Here is an 18,415-nt window from a genome sequence, read left to right on the forward strand (position 1 = left end):
AAGTTTGAGAATAAAGAGACTAAGTGGTGGTCAAACTAAGTTCAAGAAAAATAAAAGAGAAGAGAAAATCACATAAACAGTGGCAAGAAAATGTGTCGTACACAGATCTTCAAAATTATATTGATTGACACAGATCTTCCAAAAAGGAAGCGAAAGTAGAAGTAGCAAAAGCCAAATCAGACGCGTATACAAATCTATATGATCAACTTAATACAGTGGCACAAAGACACATTATCATCATTCTCTTTGCCTTATCCCTATGCAGGGTCGGTTTCCCTAATTGCATTTCTCGACACAATTCTATCTTGGGTCATATCAATGTTAATCCCCTTTACCAACATGTCCTGCCTTATCGTCTCCCCCAGGTCTTCTTTGGTCTTCCTCTCCTACTCCTTCCAGGAATCTGCACTTCAGCTATTCTTCGTATTGGGTGATTAACGTCTCGACGTTGAACATGACCAAACCATCTTAACCTATGCTCTCTCATTTTGGTATCAATTGGTGCCACACCTAGACTCCCCCTAATATACTCATTTCTAATTTTATCCTTCTTTGTCACTCCACTCATCCATCTAAGCATTATCATTTCCAACACATGCATTCGTTGTTCCTCTTTCTTTTTCACTGCCCAACATTCGTTGTTCCTCTTTCTTTTTCACTGCCCAACATTCAGTTCCGTACATCATAGCCGGTCTTATGGGTGTAGAATTATGTGGTCTATAGAATTTTCCCTTCAGCTTCATTGGAATTTTTCTGTCACACAACACACCACTCGCTTCTTTCCACTTCATCCATCCAGCCCTAATTCTACTGCATGCATCTCAATCTATTTCTCCATTACGCCGTAATACCGATCCTAGGTACTTAAAACTACTGCTTTTCACATTCATTCACACAAAGTGGCACAAAGACACAAATATATATAAAATACCCAAATATAGAGCAAAGAAAGCAAAAGGATGCCAAAAAGAGATGGACATCGTACTTTAACAGTTTATTAAATGAAGAATTTGACAAAAAACCAGTTGAGTTAATGGAGATGAATAACAAATGAAGAAGTAGTTCAAACACTTAAATAAAAAAGGAAAATCGGTTGGATATATCCGATAATCAGTTTGGCTTTATGCAATGCAGGTCAACAACAGATGTACCTAATTTTTGGCAATTGATTTAAAAACAAAGAAATAAAGAAACAAACGCTCATATGGTATTTATTGATCTTAAAAAAGCATATCGTAGAGTTTCTCGAGAGTTTCTGTGATGGGCACACAATAAGAAGTAGTCCCCGGTGAATATGTCATGATTGTGGGAGAAACGGAAATCCAAACGTCAAAATGAACGTATTTTAAAATGAATTTGTTGTTAATTCCCAAAAAATATTGTAAATAATTAGAAATGGTTTAGAACTGTACATATTTCGGATTCTACACCAATAGGAAATGTTAAGATAAAATTGAATTTGATGTGGATCATTTTATTTATTTATTTTTTAAATATCTCTACAAATATATGATACGTATTAAACAAGTTATTTTTACTTTTAGGTAGCAAAAGAAGATATTCAAGTGAGATTTTTTGAAGAGAATGGTGACTGGGAAGCTTTCGCGGACTTTCAGCCGTCGCAAGTTCACAAACAGCACGCCATTTGGTTCCGAACACCCCGGTATAAAACTTTGGATGTGACGGATCCCGTCGACGTGTTTATTCAACTCAGAAGGCCATCTGATGGTGCTACCAGCGAAGCACTTCCTTTCAAGCTTTGGCCAGGTAGGTCGTCGTATTGGCCATATCGGAGAACGCTTACCAAAAAGGGAAATTATGATTTGTTCGATTCGATATTAGCGAACGACGCGAAGTTAGTGACTAAACGGCAGTTATCTGCAGCTTCCGAAAAGGATATAGGCTGGAAAGAATCTGTTTTGCCTGCGGAGCCTATTATCATAGCTACTAACGATACTCATATCAATAACCAAGTAATACTAATTGATAAGTCTCTTGATCAAAATGCAAATGATATTGAAATAATTCAAGATGAATCCATAACTTGGATTCCCACTGTGGAAGCCAATAACAATCAAATAACGTCTGACGAAATGGACTATTCAGAATTAAAGTTAAATAAAGAAGACAGCATTTTGACAGATACTCCTGCCAAAGTAGAGGAAAAGTCCTTTAACGAGCTCATTAACCAAGTGGCTGAATTAGATGAAATTTATTCAGACACACAAGCCCGCTTACTCTCCCAACCTTTAACTGATTTCGAAAAGCCAGCACTCACAGATTTAACATACAATGAATCCTTTGATGATGCAAAAACTTATTCTAGTCTTCAATTGGCATTCAAAAACCCCGTTGATATTGAAATACGACCAACTTATCCCCCAAAGCCCAAAAGTCCAAATACATTATTAGCAAATAAAAGAGAAAACGATGCTGAAAAGCTACCACCTCTTCCTCCAAAACGCACTAAAAAGCTAGAAACATTTATAGGCAGTACTAATAGTTTACCTAGAAGTGATAAACCGGACTTACATAAATCAAATTCTAGTATTAGAACAATAACAGTAAGCAGAAATAACTCATTTAATTTACAGAGACCAAAGTCTCAGTCCGAACTATCACCTCCAGATAAACATTTGCCACCAACTCCAAACTATTCAACATTGCCAAATCCCAAAAAGAGGGGTTTCTTTTCCAAACTGTTCCGCAGAGGCAACAAGACTCAATCTGCCAATCCCTCCCGAGAAGCGAGTCTTTCTCCTTCTACAAAAACATTAACTAGTACAAAATCTTTGCAAGTTAACAGCTTTTTGGGTAAGAGCTCAGGAAACATATCAACGCATTCTTCAAACAGTATACGCATACCGCTTAAGGATAGTCCTCCTAGCAGTAATCTAAATTTAACGGACAGTAATGGCAACAACAAAGACACGAGAGACATATCTGCAGATGATATAGACATGAATTTAGATTTGACGGAGGCTGAGCATTATGCTCTGTATACCGCCATAGCACCACATGCCACTCAAAGTGAATTTGATGAGATGTCATGTTACTATGCTCCTGTGGAGGGGGGAAAGTTGTTAACGAATGCTGAAGTACTAGCCAGACTGGCTTCAAAGACATAGTAGACAAATTTTGAAGGGAATTCTTGATTAGTTTTATTTTTTTTTGTTTTTATTTAAATCGACTGTGTTTATTTATTAAAAAATCATTCGTAAATTTAAATAGCTGATTTTTACTGTGTGTAAAATTGACGGTTACTTGGTGGGAATTTATTTTCAACAATACAACATAAAACTTATTTCTCCGAAACATCGGCTTCTTCAGAATATCTTCTTCTTCTTTTTGTAAAGACATTACTATGTCTGTTTTTTCAATATGCCTCTAGTAAGTTGTCGTTCCATCGTTTTCGTGGTCTTCCCACTGATCGTCTTCCTATTGGGGAACCGTCTCTCGCTGTCCTGACTACCATATTTGTTGTCATTCGGCTTATGTGGTCATTCCATTCTACTCCATTCTGTTTCTTACCCAGTTTTATTAATGTTCTCCACCTTGCATCTCCATCGTATATCTGTACTTTCTAGCTCTGTCCCATAGTGTCTTACCATCGATTTTTCGAAGGGTCTTCATTCCCGCTCTTTCGAGCAATCTTTTTGTCCTCTCTGTGTCAGGTCGTGCTTCTGTCGTGTATGTCATTATTGGTCTGATGACTGTTTTGTCAATTCTGCCTTTTATTTCTTTTCCGATATTTTTATTTCTCCATATTGTGTCATTCGGGCAACCTGCGGCTTTGTTTGCTTGATCTTTCACTTCTGTTTCGAACTTTCCGTAGCTAGATAGTGTGATGCTTATACTACAATCACCATAAAGATGCACTAGAAATAAACAAACCAAGACACGTTGAGTGTTATAGGAGCACTCTCGAATCATGATTAACAATGTATATAGGTACATTGTAAATTCCAAATCATGATTTACAAAGTTCTTCTTCTTTTGCCCTTTAATTCGTCCAATTTTGAACATAGGCTTCCCCCAGTTTCCTCCATTCGCTTCTGTTTAGTGCTTTCTGTTTCCAGTGCGTACCTCCTATCTTTTTAATGTCATCTCCCCATCTCATCTGGGGTCGTCCTCTTGCTCTCTTTCCTGTCCATGGTCTCCATTGTTGTATCGTGGTATTCCACCTATTGTCCGTTTGTCTAGCGTTCTGACCTGCGAAGCTCCATTTTAGCCTGGCTATATGTTGTCCTGCGTCTTTGACTTTTGTTTTATTTCTTACCCAGTTGTTTTGCTTTCTGTCTGTTAATTTTACTCCTAACATTGCTCTCCATATCTCTTTGTGTCTTCATTATTTTATCCATGTTTGCCTTGATCAAGGTCCATGTTTGGCATGCGTATGTGAGAATTGGGAGTATGCACTGGTCAAACACTCTCGTTTTTAAGTATTGTTGTATTTTTTTTTATTCTTTAGAACCCATTTTAATTTCCCAAATCCTGCCCAGGCTAATTTGACCCTTCTTTTTACCACCGCTGTTTGGTTTTCCTTATTTACTTTTATTATTTGTCCCAAATATGGGGTCGCTTATATTGTGGTGTCGTTTAGTATTACGTTTCTATTATCTTTTGTGTTTGTCATTGTTTTTGTTTTGGCAAAATTCATTTTTAGACCTATTTGTTCGGATTAATTTGCTAGTTCGGTTAGCATGGTTTGTAGTTCTTCAAAACTTGATGCTATTACTACTACATCGTCTGAATATCTTAGGTGGTTTAGTTTCTTTTCATTTATGTTTATTCCCATGTTTGTCCATTCCATTGTTTTGAAAACATCTTCCAGTGCTAATGTAAATAGTTTAGGAGAAATAACATCTCCCTGTCGCACTCCTCTGTTAATTGGTATAGGTTTTGTGGTTTCTTCCAATTGTACTGTCATTGTTGCTTTCTTATATATATTATGTATTAGCATTCTGTATCTGCAATATATTCTACAGTTGTTTATAGCTTTTTCTATTGCCCACATTTCCACGCTGTCAAATGCTTTTTCGTAGTCAACGAACGCTAAGTGCAGATCTATATGGTATTCGTTAGCTTTCTCTATTAGTGTCCTAATTGTTAGAAGATGGTCAGTGGTGCTATATCGCTTTCGGAATCCTGCCTGCTCTACTGGTTGATATGAGTCCAATTTGTGTGTTAGCCTGTTGTTGATAATCCTCATGAATAGTTTATACGTTTGCGACAGCATTGAGATGGCTCTGTAATTTTTTATGTCCTTTCTGTCGCCTTTTTTAAATAGCAGGATTGTAAGACTTTCGTTCCATTCGTCGGGTATTTCTCCTTTATGTAAACACTGATTAAATAGATTTCTTAATGTTTGTAAGATTTCTTCTTTCCCTTCTTTCGACATTTCAGCAAGGATTCCATCTGGTCCCGGTGCTTTGTTGTTCTTTAATTGTGATAGTGTTGCTTCTATTTCATAATTTTCTATTTTTGGTAATGTTTCTGAGTTTATATTTGTGATGGTTTTCTTGATATATTCCTGAGTGTTGAGATTTGCGTCTTTCTTTGAGGTGTATAGTTTTTTATAAAACCTTTTTACTTCTTCTGATATCTTATCTTTTCTCCTCTCTTCCCGTCCTTATAACAAAGTTAATACATTGTAAATCATGATTCAGGAGTGCTCCTCGTAACATTCAACGGGTCTTGGTTTGTTTATTTCTAGTGCATCTTTATTATGATTTTAGTATAGATTATTTAACTTCATCACTTGTTCTATTATCTTACCTTCCAGCTCTAATTTACATCTAATTGTGTTTGATGTTATAACCATGCATTTTGTCTTTGTTGGAGAAATTAATAGGTTAAATTTTCTGACGGTTATATTAAATTGGTGAAGCATACGTTGTAAATCATTTTCTGACAGATGGGGTAAGAAATGATTCTCTCATTGCATAATCTTGAATTTATCTTCCATACGCCTACTATTTAAAAAAAAACAAAATAAATTAGAAAACATAAAATTAGGATTAATTTCAATGAAATATATTTTACAAAACTTAAAATGATTTTTTAATAAATAAACTTGTTACACTTTTTAATTTATCCACTGTTATCGGTTTTTTTAGTTTAATATTGATTTTTCACGTAAAATTTAATATTTTTAGAACCACACAGTAGAAAGAGACCAAAAATGCCGGATGAGTTAGTTAGGCAATTACAGGGAGACCGTAAGTTTATATTTTTTATCTCATATTTTCTTGGTGGTGGGATATACATTTTTTTACTGTGCATATACAGCTTTTTGATGAGATATTTATTACGATTTTATATCACTTTATATAAAACTTTTTGTAAATGTGTTAGTGGGGTCTTGGAAATGATGCTTCTGTTGGTTGTTGTACAGAATGATTGGTAAAAACTGTTAATTAAATGACATGTCAACCAAAGATCATAGTTGTTGTTACGGGCCTAAACATGTGTAAAATTTGGGACACATCACAAAATTTTATTATAACCAATTATTTCTTCTTTTTTTTTGTTCAACTGTACTGTAACTGTAACAATAAAGTGTTTATTATTTTCAAACAAGGAGATTGCCAGAGGGATCAAACGAAGAAATCGTTAATAATAGTCTTTTTCTTCTTCTATAGGACACTCTTTATTCGTTAAGTGCCGTCTCCCAATAGGAGATTGACTATTATCATTACTATATTGACTCTATCTACTGCTGCTCTGAAGAGTTCTATGGAACTGCGTTTAAATCAGTCCTTCCTCCTTTCTCCTTCCCCCTCTTATTTTTCGCTGTATTATCAATATTATTATTTCGTATCGGTGTACCATCATTACTTGTCCCAGATATTGTAACTTTCTTATTTTTCAATTGGATATAGGAATTGAGCCAATACTCGCAATCTTAAGTTTGTATTTTAATAGTTGTTACATAATCATGGGGTAACCGGTTTCGAGTCTTACAATTTATGACTCATCTTCAGGCCCAGTACATAAAGTCTTCACAATATAAACTACAAGCTAAAATCACAAAAAGAGACAAACATGTACATAATATACATATATTTATAAAAACATAAAAAACAACTATGTCTTGGTTTACATTACATACAATAAAGCCAAACAACTGTATAGTATTGAACTTAATAGTCTATAGAGTGTATACTGAGACCAATCTGATCAATGAAAATATTTTCATCAGATTGGTCACTTCCAATGGCAAAATGTCTCAGTATACACTCTATAGACTATTAAGTTGACTATATAGACTATACAGTTGTTTGGCTTTATTGTATGTAATTTAAACCAAGACATAGTTGTTTTTTATGTTTTTTATATATGTACGAGTATGTATATGTACATGTTTGTCTCTTTTTGTGATTTTAGCTTGTAGTTTGTATTGTGAAGACTTTATGTACTGGGCCTGAAGATGAGTCATAAATTGTAAGACTCGAAACCGGTTGCCCCATGATTATGTAACAACTATTAAAATACAAACTTAAGATTGCGAGTATTGACTCAATTCCTATATCCAATTGTATAATGGACTCGCATTGGCAACCCTTTCACCATTTTCTTATTTTTATTGTGCTTATTATTTCGTATTCTTTGTCCATTGCTCGCAATATTTCCGTGTTCGTTTTCTTCTGTGTCCATGCTATTCTAAGCATCCTTCTGTAACAGCACATTTGACAGCGTTTGTCATCGGACATGGTTCGCTCCGGTGGCCAAGTAGTTTGCTAAGTATTTTTATAGCCCTGTAGTTTGTACATTGTTGTATGTCTCCCTTGTTTTTGTAGACAGGTAGTAATATACTGCTTCTCCATTCGTCTGGCATTTGTCCAACTTCCATAATTCTATTAAATAGACCTGCTAGCCAACTTATTCCTGTCTCTCCCAATGCTCTCCATACTTCCCCAGGAATGTCATCTGGTCCGACTGCTTTTCCTTTCTTTATTTTCTGAAGCTCTTGAGCCACTTCGTCGTTTGTTATTCTGGTAGCCATTGCTGTTACTGTCTCCGTTAACTCCACAGGCTGTCTGTCAAATTCTTCATTTAATAAACTAATTGATGGATTCGACCGTTACTTGATGGAAGTTCATTTTACCTCACAATAAAACACTGAAAAACGTTTGTTTTCTCTACTTCCACAAAATTTATTACAACTATGTTATTACTACAGCTGTTTCGGCAAGTCTTGAGAAAGGCACTTTGCCGAAACAGCTGTAGTAATAACATAGTTGTAATAAATTTTGTGGAAGTAGAGAAAACAAACGTTTTTCAGTGTTTTATTGTGAGATTTAATAAACTGTCAAAATACTTTCTCCATGTCTTTTTGACATCCTTTTCGTGAATTAGTATTTTATTATTTTCATACTAATTTACTATTTTCATTTCGAATACATCTAATCTGATTAAAATCTCTTGCTTTCTTTGCTCTCTGTTTGGCTATTTTATATATTATCTTTGCTTCGCCTTCCCTCGCGAATCCTGGCTTTAATCCAGTTTCTCTTAATGTATCCTTATTAAATTGCATCAATTAAATAAAATAATATCCAACCAAAGCAGGGTTTCTTTATCACTTTTGAGTTATACATATTTTGATAGTGCACATGGTGGATTTTATTACAGTTTTGGCTTGCCTGGTGATTCCTGACAATCTACTGTCATATTGAGATGTTCAATGTTCAGTGTTGTTATTAGACTATTTTTGGTTTCCACTTGTGGATTGTGCCCCACTACTATAATAACTACATATTTGACCCAAAAGAATCTAACCAAGCATAGCTCTTGTTATTTTTATAGTTGCATTACATATTATCTAACAATAGAACATTGAAAACTTATATTTTCGGTACTTCCACAAAAATTTATTATAAATGTCTTTCTTCAATGTGCCTTTCTCAAGTGACATGTTTTTACTATGCGTCTACACATGTATTTAACTGAATAAGTTGAGGAGGGGGAGCTTGGCCATTCGTCTGTATTTTTTTATTTCTTAATTTCCATAAATTCTAATAAGGATAGCTTGTCTTTATTTTGAATATTTATGATTTAAAATCGGTCATTAAAAGAATGATTATGATCTAAAAGGTGAAGTGCGAACGTAGAATCTGTTTTTCTATTATTGTAAGCCCTGCTATACCTTTGTTAAGGGTTATATCCGTTTGACCGGTGTAAGTTTTTGAATAATCACCACATGTAAACCACTGTGTAAGTGCTTTTTCTTTTGGATCTTGTTGTTGCATTACTTATTGTTTTTCTTCGTTATAGTTTAGATAAGATAATGATTAACTGGACCTGTTACATCTAATATTAATCTTATACACCAGTATTTACCAATTATTCTGTACCGAATTATTATAGGGATAGGCGTGTTACATAATTATATAGTATTAATTACTTTCGTAAGCTATTAGTTAAATTGGTAGCTATTTCTTCTTGTTATAACTACAAATCGTTTCTATAAGACATTTAATAATAACTTTATAAACTATTAGAAGTTTTGGCCAATGACACAATAATAGGTTGTAGTAGAAGTAGATGCATGTACTTCTTCACACTACGGAATTTCTTAAATATTGTACAGATTCCGGAGCGAACCATGGCCGATGACAAACACTGTCGTCGGCCGTACACCCACCTAAACTTTACGCAGACAGGATTTCTCTTACAGGCCATGGTTCGGTCCGGGAGCTGTATTAATATCAAAATGTTCTACCATCTGTCTGATCTAAGTTTTACCTCACTGTATCATATATTTGGATCGAAATATAAATTTAAAAAAATTATATCTTTTAGTTTTGTACGATTCGTTTGTCGGCTTGTCCGTCCAGTTGGACGGACTGTAACTGTAATCGGACTGACCAAAACTGTCAAAACGGATTTAGAAAAACTGATCACGGAGACGTATTTAACATGTGGGTAAAATTAGAAAAAAAATTTAAATTTTCAGTTTCAACTACCGAGAAAAATACATTTGCATATAAACTGCGACAGCTAGAATAATATAGACAAGAATAAAAAACGCTAAAGGCGGTAAAAATGAGTGGCACATACAATATTCCAGCTGCAAAAGACCTAAAATATGAATATTATGTGGCGCAAAAATATATTTATATTTTTATGAAAAATAAACCTATAGTTTTATTTTGAAAAATTTTTCCATAATATGTTTGCTAAATTTGAAGTAAAACATGCCATAAAAGAGTAAGTACCTTTGATCAATTTTGCAATTTGAGGCTCTTTTGTGGCACGTTTTACTTCAAATTTAGCAAAGATTATGGAAAAATCTTTCAAAATAAAACTAGAGTTTTATTTTCCATCAAAATGAAAATACATTCTTGCGCCACGTAATATTCATATCAGCTCTTTTGTAGCTGGAATATTGTTTGCGCCACTCATTTTCACCGCGCTTAGCGGTTTTATATTCTTGTATCAGGAGTTTTTCAAAGCTTTTTATAAATTAAATGTATGAACGTAAATGTAATGTTTCTCGATTACACGTTAAGCATTATAAATCACTAAACCATTATCGCCGAAATGGTCTAATGAGTATGACACTACACTTGTGATCGGACAATTCAATTTCATATCCTAGTCATCCCATTTTTTTTTAAATATAATTTTTTTGTGTCCATATTATGAACACTAGATATTTTTCTATTCAGAATAGATTGAAAAAGTAATATTGGAATGGCTGACATATGAACGGGGATTGCCGATCAAGTTTAGCATCGTAACCACTAGACCATTTCGGTGATAATGGTTAAGTGGATTATAATTTTGGAGCTCGATAACTTCTAAACCGTCCAATCGATTTTAATCACTAATCCCGCGTTTGGAAGGCATAACTCTAAAATATGTCACTGGCTGAAATTTTTAGTAGCCTTGATTACATACTAGCAAATATTTTGTACAATACTGTGTGAACTAATTATTACAACTACATAATTCTAATGGTGCTATTATTTGTGTTATTGTAGCAGAAATTTGTTAAAATTTTTTGTTACATTTTGTGATTGTTATGATTGTTTATTTATCTGTTTTTGTAAATGAAATATACAAGTTCGTTTCTTTCTAGTTTAAGTATTAGATAATCGTGTTTTTCTTTTGTTGCTACTCGTACTTAGTAACATTTCAAGAAGGTTGTCTATTTTATGGAAATATTTAAACGTGTGTTGAAATTGGAGAGTTTTCTAATTAGACTGTTAGGTTTTGTGAAGCTTTATACATTTGTATTTGCTTTTATAATATTGAACAAAAATATACGAATTTTATATCCACTTGTGTTTTTGTCGAGTTTTCAAAAGTGGTATTTTCGAAATCGCAATATTTTAAATATTAGCTGGTTACTTACATTATAACTATTAAATAGAGCATAAGCCCAGAAACAGACGAACCACACTACAGCGCTACGCCGTGGCGCCACAAAGTAGCTTCCGATCATTAGCCGTAAATTTTTATGTAAATTAAACGTGCCATTCCAGACGAGCGACAGTGGCCAGCCACTGCTAGTGGCGTCCACTACAAAATCGTTGGCGCTACAAAATCGCCTGTCTAAGTAGTCTAAGAGCTAGTGAACCTTCCGACTAACGGTCGTCCTGTAAGGCTAGAAATTTTTCTAGTGATAATTCATAGCACACCAAGGCTAAAAACCATGACCTGGCAGGCATCAGCGGTGCACGTGTATCTACCAGGTGAATCGAAAAGTGCAAATTTAGGGGGTAAAATAAACTTTCTCCTGTAAGGTTTAAATTTAAGTATGTGTTTGAGTAAGTCATTTAGAAGAAATGTGTACAATGACAGGCGATTCTGAAGAGCACAAGACCTTGCCAGGCGAGGGGAAAGATTAGGGGTTTTTCCTAAAATTATTATTTTTGCATCGAACAAATTTTTTTTAGGTTTTTTAAATCATTCCAAACAGAAAAGGTCGTTAGTGATTTTTCTCTTAAGTTAATAGTTTTTGTTATATAAGCGATTGAAAATTTTGAAAATTGCGAAATCGGCCATTTTTAACCCTAAATCGGACATTTATCTAAAAATTTTAAAGTTGTTAAGGTAGGTAGATATTCTTTAAACATTGATTGATGAAATCCCAAAGAGTTTTTTGCAATACAATATCGGAAACGCCTTTGTTTTTTAATTGCTAATCAAGCGGGCGCGACACTGTAGTATAAGTGAGGACGTTTGAGTTGGCATAAATTCATTATCTCGAGAATGGGCAAATTTCAAGAGCAATCCTCAGATAGGTCGATTTTTATTTTTAAATTAAGACTTTTTGGCATATATATAATACTAGTGACGTCATCCATCTGAGCATGATGACGTAATCGATGATTTTTTTAAATGAGAGTAGGGGTTGTGTGATAGCTGATTTGAAAGGTTATTTAATTCTTTATTCACTAATATAAACATTAACATAATTATTTATACAGGGTGTACAAAAAATTTTTTTTATTAAATTAACTTTGATTAAATTTGACAAATAGAAGAAAAAATTTTTTTGTACACCCTGTATAAATAATTATGTTAATGTTTATATTACTGAATAGAGAATTAAATAACCTTTCAAATGAGATATCACACAACCCCTACTCTTATTTAAAAAAATCATCGATTACGTCATCACGCCCAGATGGATGACGTCACTAGTATTATATATATGCCAAAAAGTTCTAATTCAAAAATAAAAATCGACCTGTCTGAGGATTTCTCTTGAAATTTGCCCATTCTCGAGTTAATGAATGTATGCAAACTCAAACGTCCTCACTTATACTACAGTGTCGCGCCCGCTTGATTAGCAATTAAAAAACAAAGGGGTTTTCGATACTTTATTGCAAAAAACTCTTCGGGATTCCATCAACCAATGTTTAAAGAATATCTACGTACCTTGGCAACATTGAAATTTTTAGATAAATGTTGGATTTAGGGTTAAAAATGGCCGATTTGGCAATTTTCAAAATTTTCAATCGCTTATATAACAAAAACTATTAACTTATGAGAAAAATCACTAGAGACCTTTTCTGTTTGGAATGATTCAAAAAACCTAAAAAAATGTGTTCGATGCAAAAAGAATAATTTTAGGAAAAACCCCTAATCTTTCCCCTCGCCTAGCAAGGTCTTGTGCTCTTCAGAATCGCCTGTCATTGTACACATTTCTTCTAAATGACTTACTCAAACACATACTTAAATTTAAACCTTACAGGAGAAAGTTTATTTTACCCCCTAAATTTGCACTTTTCCATTCACTTGGTAGGTACACGTGCACCGCTGATGCCTGCCACGTCATGGTTTTTAGCCTTGGTGTGCAATGAATTATCACTAGAAAAATTTCTAGCCTTACAGGACGACCGTTAGTCGGAGGGTTCACTAGTTCTTAGACTAAAGCCACTTTGTGGCGGCACAGAGTCACGCTGCAGAGTGACTCGTCTATTTCTGGGCTAACATACAGGGTGAGGCATGAGGAACTGTACAAACTCCTTCGTCGTATGGAGGACACTATGGAGATGGGGAATAACAAATGACTGTTACAAAGTGTCTGCTCCCTTTGCTTAATATGTAATATATAGGGCGAGTTGTGAATTTTGTCTGAAATTTCTATTCGTCATTAATTTTCTACACTTCTACAGTAAGTTCGATGTTTCTCATGTTTTGGTCAAACGTTACGCTACTCCACCTAATCAACAGATTTATTCAAACTAAAAAAGGTCCGATTTAAAAAAAATGTTTGTTTTGTTCATAGAAAAAATTACACCCTGTATGTTCTAATAAGAATTTTCACAAATTAGACGAATAAGGAATTAAATAGTTATTTTGGTACCAAGGGTATTATAAGGATGTCAATGGTATGTTTGATATACGTTGACCGAAAGCGTTATTATCCATAATACCCGTGGTTCCTTCAACGTTTAATGTCCGACTAAATATTCTTTATATGCAAAAAATTTGAATGAATTTTGAATTAATTAGTTTTCAAATAAGTACGTTTACCAGCAATAGTCGTAACGTAATTGTGGTTACCATAGTTTTACTTAGGTTGTTATTTGTCAACTTGGCAGTATTTAACTAATTATTTAAATTTAATACCCTTTAGCCAATTTTCAGAATTTCACAAGATACTAAGTGGTTTTGAATAATACTAAAACATTGCCCTGTATAATATTTGTTTAGTGATTCATCGGTAGTGTCGTTTTATTAAATTGTTAGAATTTTAGTTCGCTGTAAAACGAAATTAAGAGACGCCTTATATTTCAGTTCGTTCAGAGAGCGCCATAAACGCTCTTACGTATGTTTCACTTTCATTAGAGATCTTCAGAGGGTGTATATCCCACATAACAATGATGTTCGCATCATGTTCAAAGCATGTACTACCAACATTCGACAGAGTATATTCTTTTTAGTACATGCGTAGTACAAGCGTAGCATGTACCATAAAAAATCATTCTAAATTTCATGTTCTTTGCATATACTTTAAAGAATATTCTTGTACCGAATATACTGAGCACATTCGTGTACGTAGTATCTCAGAATATTCGTAAAAGTACATTCTTGGAATATACCTTCATCGAATATACTTTAAAAGTATGTGCTTAACACATACTTGTACGTATGTACTTTTAAAATATCTTAAACAGAATGTATCTTAAAAAGATGTGCAGTCGTATATTCTAAGTATATAAATAGAAGGTTTATAGCACTTCCTTGGAATATTCTAAAAAGTATATTCTTGGTACATATATACTGAAAAGAAGTGCGGTAGTACATTCTAAGCATATAAATAGAACGTTTAAGTACTGTAATGTAGTATATACTCAGCATATACTTTTTCTGAAAAGTATGTTCTATGAATCTACTAAGAACATGAAATTGGGTCAGTCATATGTGGGATATGACTGACTACCACTGAACGAACTGAAACAAGTGAATATAAGGAAAATGGCTAAAAGGATTGTATTTAAAATGTATAGCAGCTGTGGTCGGATTAATACTTAAAAATAAAATGTTTGTTCTAAAAAATAGTAAAATTGCGATCTCGAAAAGAACTTCGGTACCTCCCCCATTTAAAAAATATATTTCAGCTGTCAAGGAGAAGTTTCAAAGGTACCGTTATGTTGAAGTGTCCATTGTGTGCATGGCTTTAGAACTTTTTCACAACTTCATATGTAGTTCGTTACCACAAATTATTTTATTTTAAATAACACAGTATTTTTTAGTTTTATGTACTAATTTGTTTTTGTACACAGCTTGCAGTATCAAAGACAGATAAACAAACATTTTTGGTTTGATTGCATGGCCGTCTGAATAGTTGATGTATTTTTATAGTTTTACTTTGTATAGATAGTTTGTTTTATTCTTTTTCTACACTGTTATCTTGTTATCTCTACATTACCATGTGTTGAAGAAAGGAACCTGAATGTAAAATGAGGAATTCGCGCATCAATGCAAAATCCTCATTTACTTATCTGCCCTCTATTGGAGAAATCCTACACAGAGAGAAATCCTACATCTTTTGCGTAAAATTGACACCGCCATCCAGACCATTTTTTTAACGAGAGAAGCCTGTTCAGTTTACTAGCTCTGGTCCAAAAATGCTACCACAACAGAAAGATATATTTTTATGTCTCATATAGACTTCGAAGAAGCATTTAATAGAGTAAGACAGAATCTACTATTAGAACTTTTGCAAGAAGTCGGTTTAGATGGGAAAGACATCAAACTACTAAAAAACCTTGATTGCGGATTCCGAGTTGTGTCTAAGGCGACTTATCGGCAGTATCAACTCGGTCTGTGAGCAATTCGATATGAAAATAAACTTGAAGAAAACCAAAGTGATATAAGTCCGAAAAAACCAGAATGTTCGTCAACCTTGCACAATAAACGGGCATATGTTAGAGAAGGTCAACAAATTTAAGTATACATGGGGTGTTGTATCGATAGCAGCCTAAATCCTGATCTAGACATAAGATCGAAAATAGAACAGGCCAGAAAATCTTTCGAAAAACATCAAAAGACTTGCTATCTTATTCTCGAATAAAACTCGAAATTCGACTACGTTTAACAAAACACTACGTTTGGTCGACTCCTATGCAATTGAATCGTGGACCCTCAAAACATCAACCGTAAATAGTCCTTTGATATGTGGATCTACCGGAGAAACCCCAAAATTTCATTGCACACCTCAAACGAAGATGTGGTGCATAGAATAGGCAAGCAACGAGAACTTTTCAACACAGTGAAAGTTAGGAAAACATCATATAGTGAAAGAGAAGGTTAAGGGAAAGAGAGACTAGGAAGGAAAAGACTATCATGCCAAAGAAACATCCGACAATCGACTGGGCTAAATTTTGAACAGCATATAAAAACAGCTGAATTTGCAATTATTGTAGTAGCCAACCTCCATTCAGAAGAGGGCACTTTAAGAAGAAGAATGAAAAAAGTTTCAAGAAAATCGATCACAACATGCCAACATGCATATATGTACATATAATTCTTAATTGATAATTATAAAAATACATCAAATATTAAATTATTACTGTTTTTCTTAGAGACTTTATACAAATATTGGTAAATTTTAGAATACCATACTTAGTTAATTTTTTTTTGCTTTGTGTGTCCCAATAGAACCTTTTTCACTATAATTAGTTTATTAAAGTAATCGAAAACCGACTTTTAAACGCATTTACAATTTCTATATCCGTTTCATATATATATGTCGTCTCTAAGAAAAACTTGTTGTGTTTTTGTGTTTTGTTTATTTTTCATGGCTAATACAAACGATTGTCCTCTAACAGTTTTTATTTGCAGTTGCAGGAAATACTCAATTCACTACGAACGATTTCCAGATAGGAAATGTAAAGGTGGAACCCAGAGGTTAGTATTATTTAATAAAATAGTATACAGAGTGGAGCAAAAGTTTTGAAAGGCCTAATTATCTCTTAAATTTATCCATTTACTTAAAACATTTCTCCATTTACTTAAAACATTTCTAAAGGTCATTCACAAACGAATATATACAAAGTGCGAGGAACAACTAACAAGAACACAATTCGGATTTCGTGATGCTCTGGGAACACGGGAGGCCCTTTTTGCTGTGCAAGTGATATTTCAGAGATGCAGGGATGTAAGTTGTGATATATACGTATGCTTTATAGATTACCAGAAAGCATTTGACAGAGTAAAACATGACAAAGTATTAACTCTAATGCAAGAAATTGGAATTGACAACAAAGATCTAAGAAACATTTATTACAATCAAACGGCCAAAATCAAAATAGAAGACCAGTTAACTGATAAAATTGCAATAGAATGAGGGGTACGACAGGGCTGTATTTTATCTCCACTACTATTCAATATTTACTCTGAATGGGTATTTAAGGAAGCTTTAGACGGTTGTGCGAAAGGAGTATTAATGAATGGTGAGTGGTTGAATAACATTAGATGTGCAGATGACACCATAGTTTTTGCCGATAATCTGAATGATTTACAGATATTAACAAATCGTATAACAGAAGTCAGCAACAGATACGAACTAGCTCTTAACATAAAGAAGACCAAATTTATGACAATTAGTAAAAAAACCAATATTAAACGCTCAACTTACAGTCAACCAACAGAATATCGAAAGAGTTGAGCAATATACATATCTGGGTACGAATTTAAATAGCCAATGGGACCACTCAACAGAAATTAAACGACGAATAATAAAAGCGAAAGCAGCATACGTTAGAATGAGACCCATTTTCAACAGTCGAGACATATCATTAAAAACAAAATACCGTCTGTTGAAATGCTACATATTTACAGTTCTGCTCGACGCTTCGAAGCTTTCGAAATGTGGTGTTATAGGCGCATCTTACGTATATCCTGGGTTGACCGAATTACTAATGTGGAAGTCCTGCGTAGAATGGGAAAGAGTGTGAAATTCTCATAACCATCAAAACAAAAAAATTAGAATATCTAGGACATGTAACGAGAAATCAAGAACGTTACGGCCTTCTCCAACTGATTCCCCAAGGGAAGGTAAATGGTATAAGAGGACCGGGAAGAAGACGCATTTCCTTGCTTCAAAATTTACGAAAGTGGTATAACACCACTACCACTGAACTGTTCCGCGCTGCGGTAAACAAAGTCAAGATAGCCATGATGATCGCCAACATCCGGAACGGATAGGCACTTTAAGAAGAAGAAGAAGAAGAGTTATCTCTTAATTGGATGATCCCAATGATACAAAAACCGAGATACATTTGAAATCTGAAGATTTGAAACTTGCTGTTTGTAACGCTGTCAGATTTACCATTTTTCAGATAATTAGGTATTTCCAGACTTTCGGTTCACCCTGTATTGTACAATATGTAGGTATGGAATAGTCTTTATTTCCCACGAGTATGGAAGTTTGTAGCACGAACATCAG

The 18,415-nt window shown here is 34.0% G+C and overlaps 1 protein-coding gene across 5 annotated transcripts in view; it reads left to right on the forward strand.

The window, feature by feature from the left end:
- The window catches only part of LOC114326577 (embryonic polarity protein dorsal), a 125,777-nt gene extending 119,625 nt beyond the window's left edge, over positions 1–6,152 (forward strand). For all 5 annotated transcript variants that reach the window (XM_028274978.2, XM_028274979.2, XM_028274977.2 and 2 more), the window contains one exon: positions 1,545–6,152. In XM_028274978.2, the coding sequence (XP_028130779.2) occupies positions 1,545–3,128 (1,584 nt within the window). In that variant the 3' untranslated portion in view covers positions 3,129–6,152. The remainder of the gene's footprint in view (positions 1–1,544) is intronic.
- Positions 6,153–18,415: the final 12,263 nt, after the last annotated feature.

The sequence above is a fragment of the Diabrotica virgifera genome, chromosome 3 (assembly GCF_917563875.1).
Source record: "Diabrotica virgifera virgifera chromosome 3, PGI_DIABVI_V3a".
NCBI classification, from domain to species: Eukaryota; Metazoa; Arthropoda; class Insecta; order Coleoptera; family Chrysomelidae; genus Diabrotica; species Diabrotica virgifera.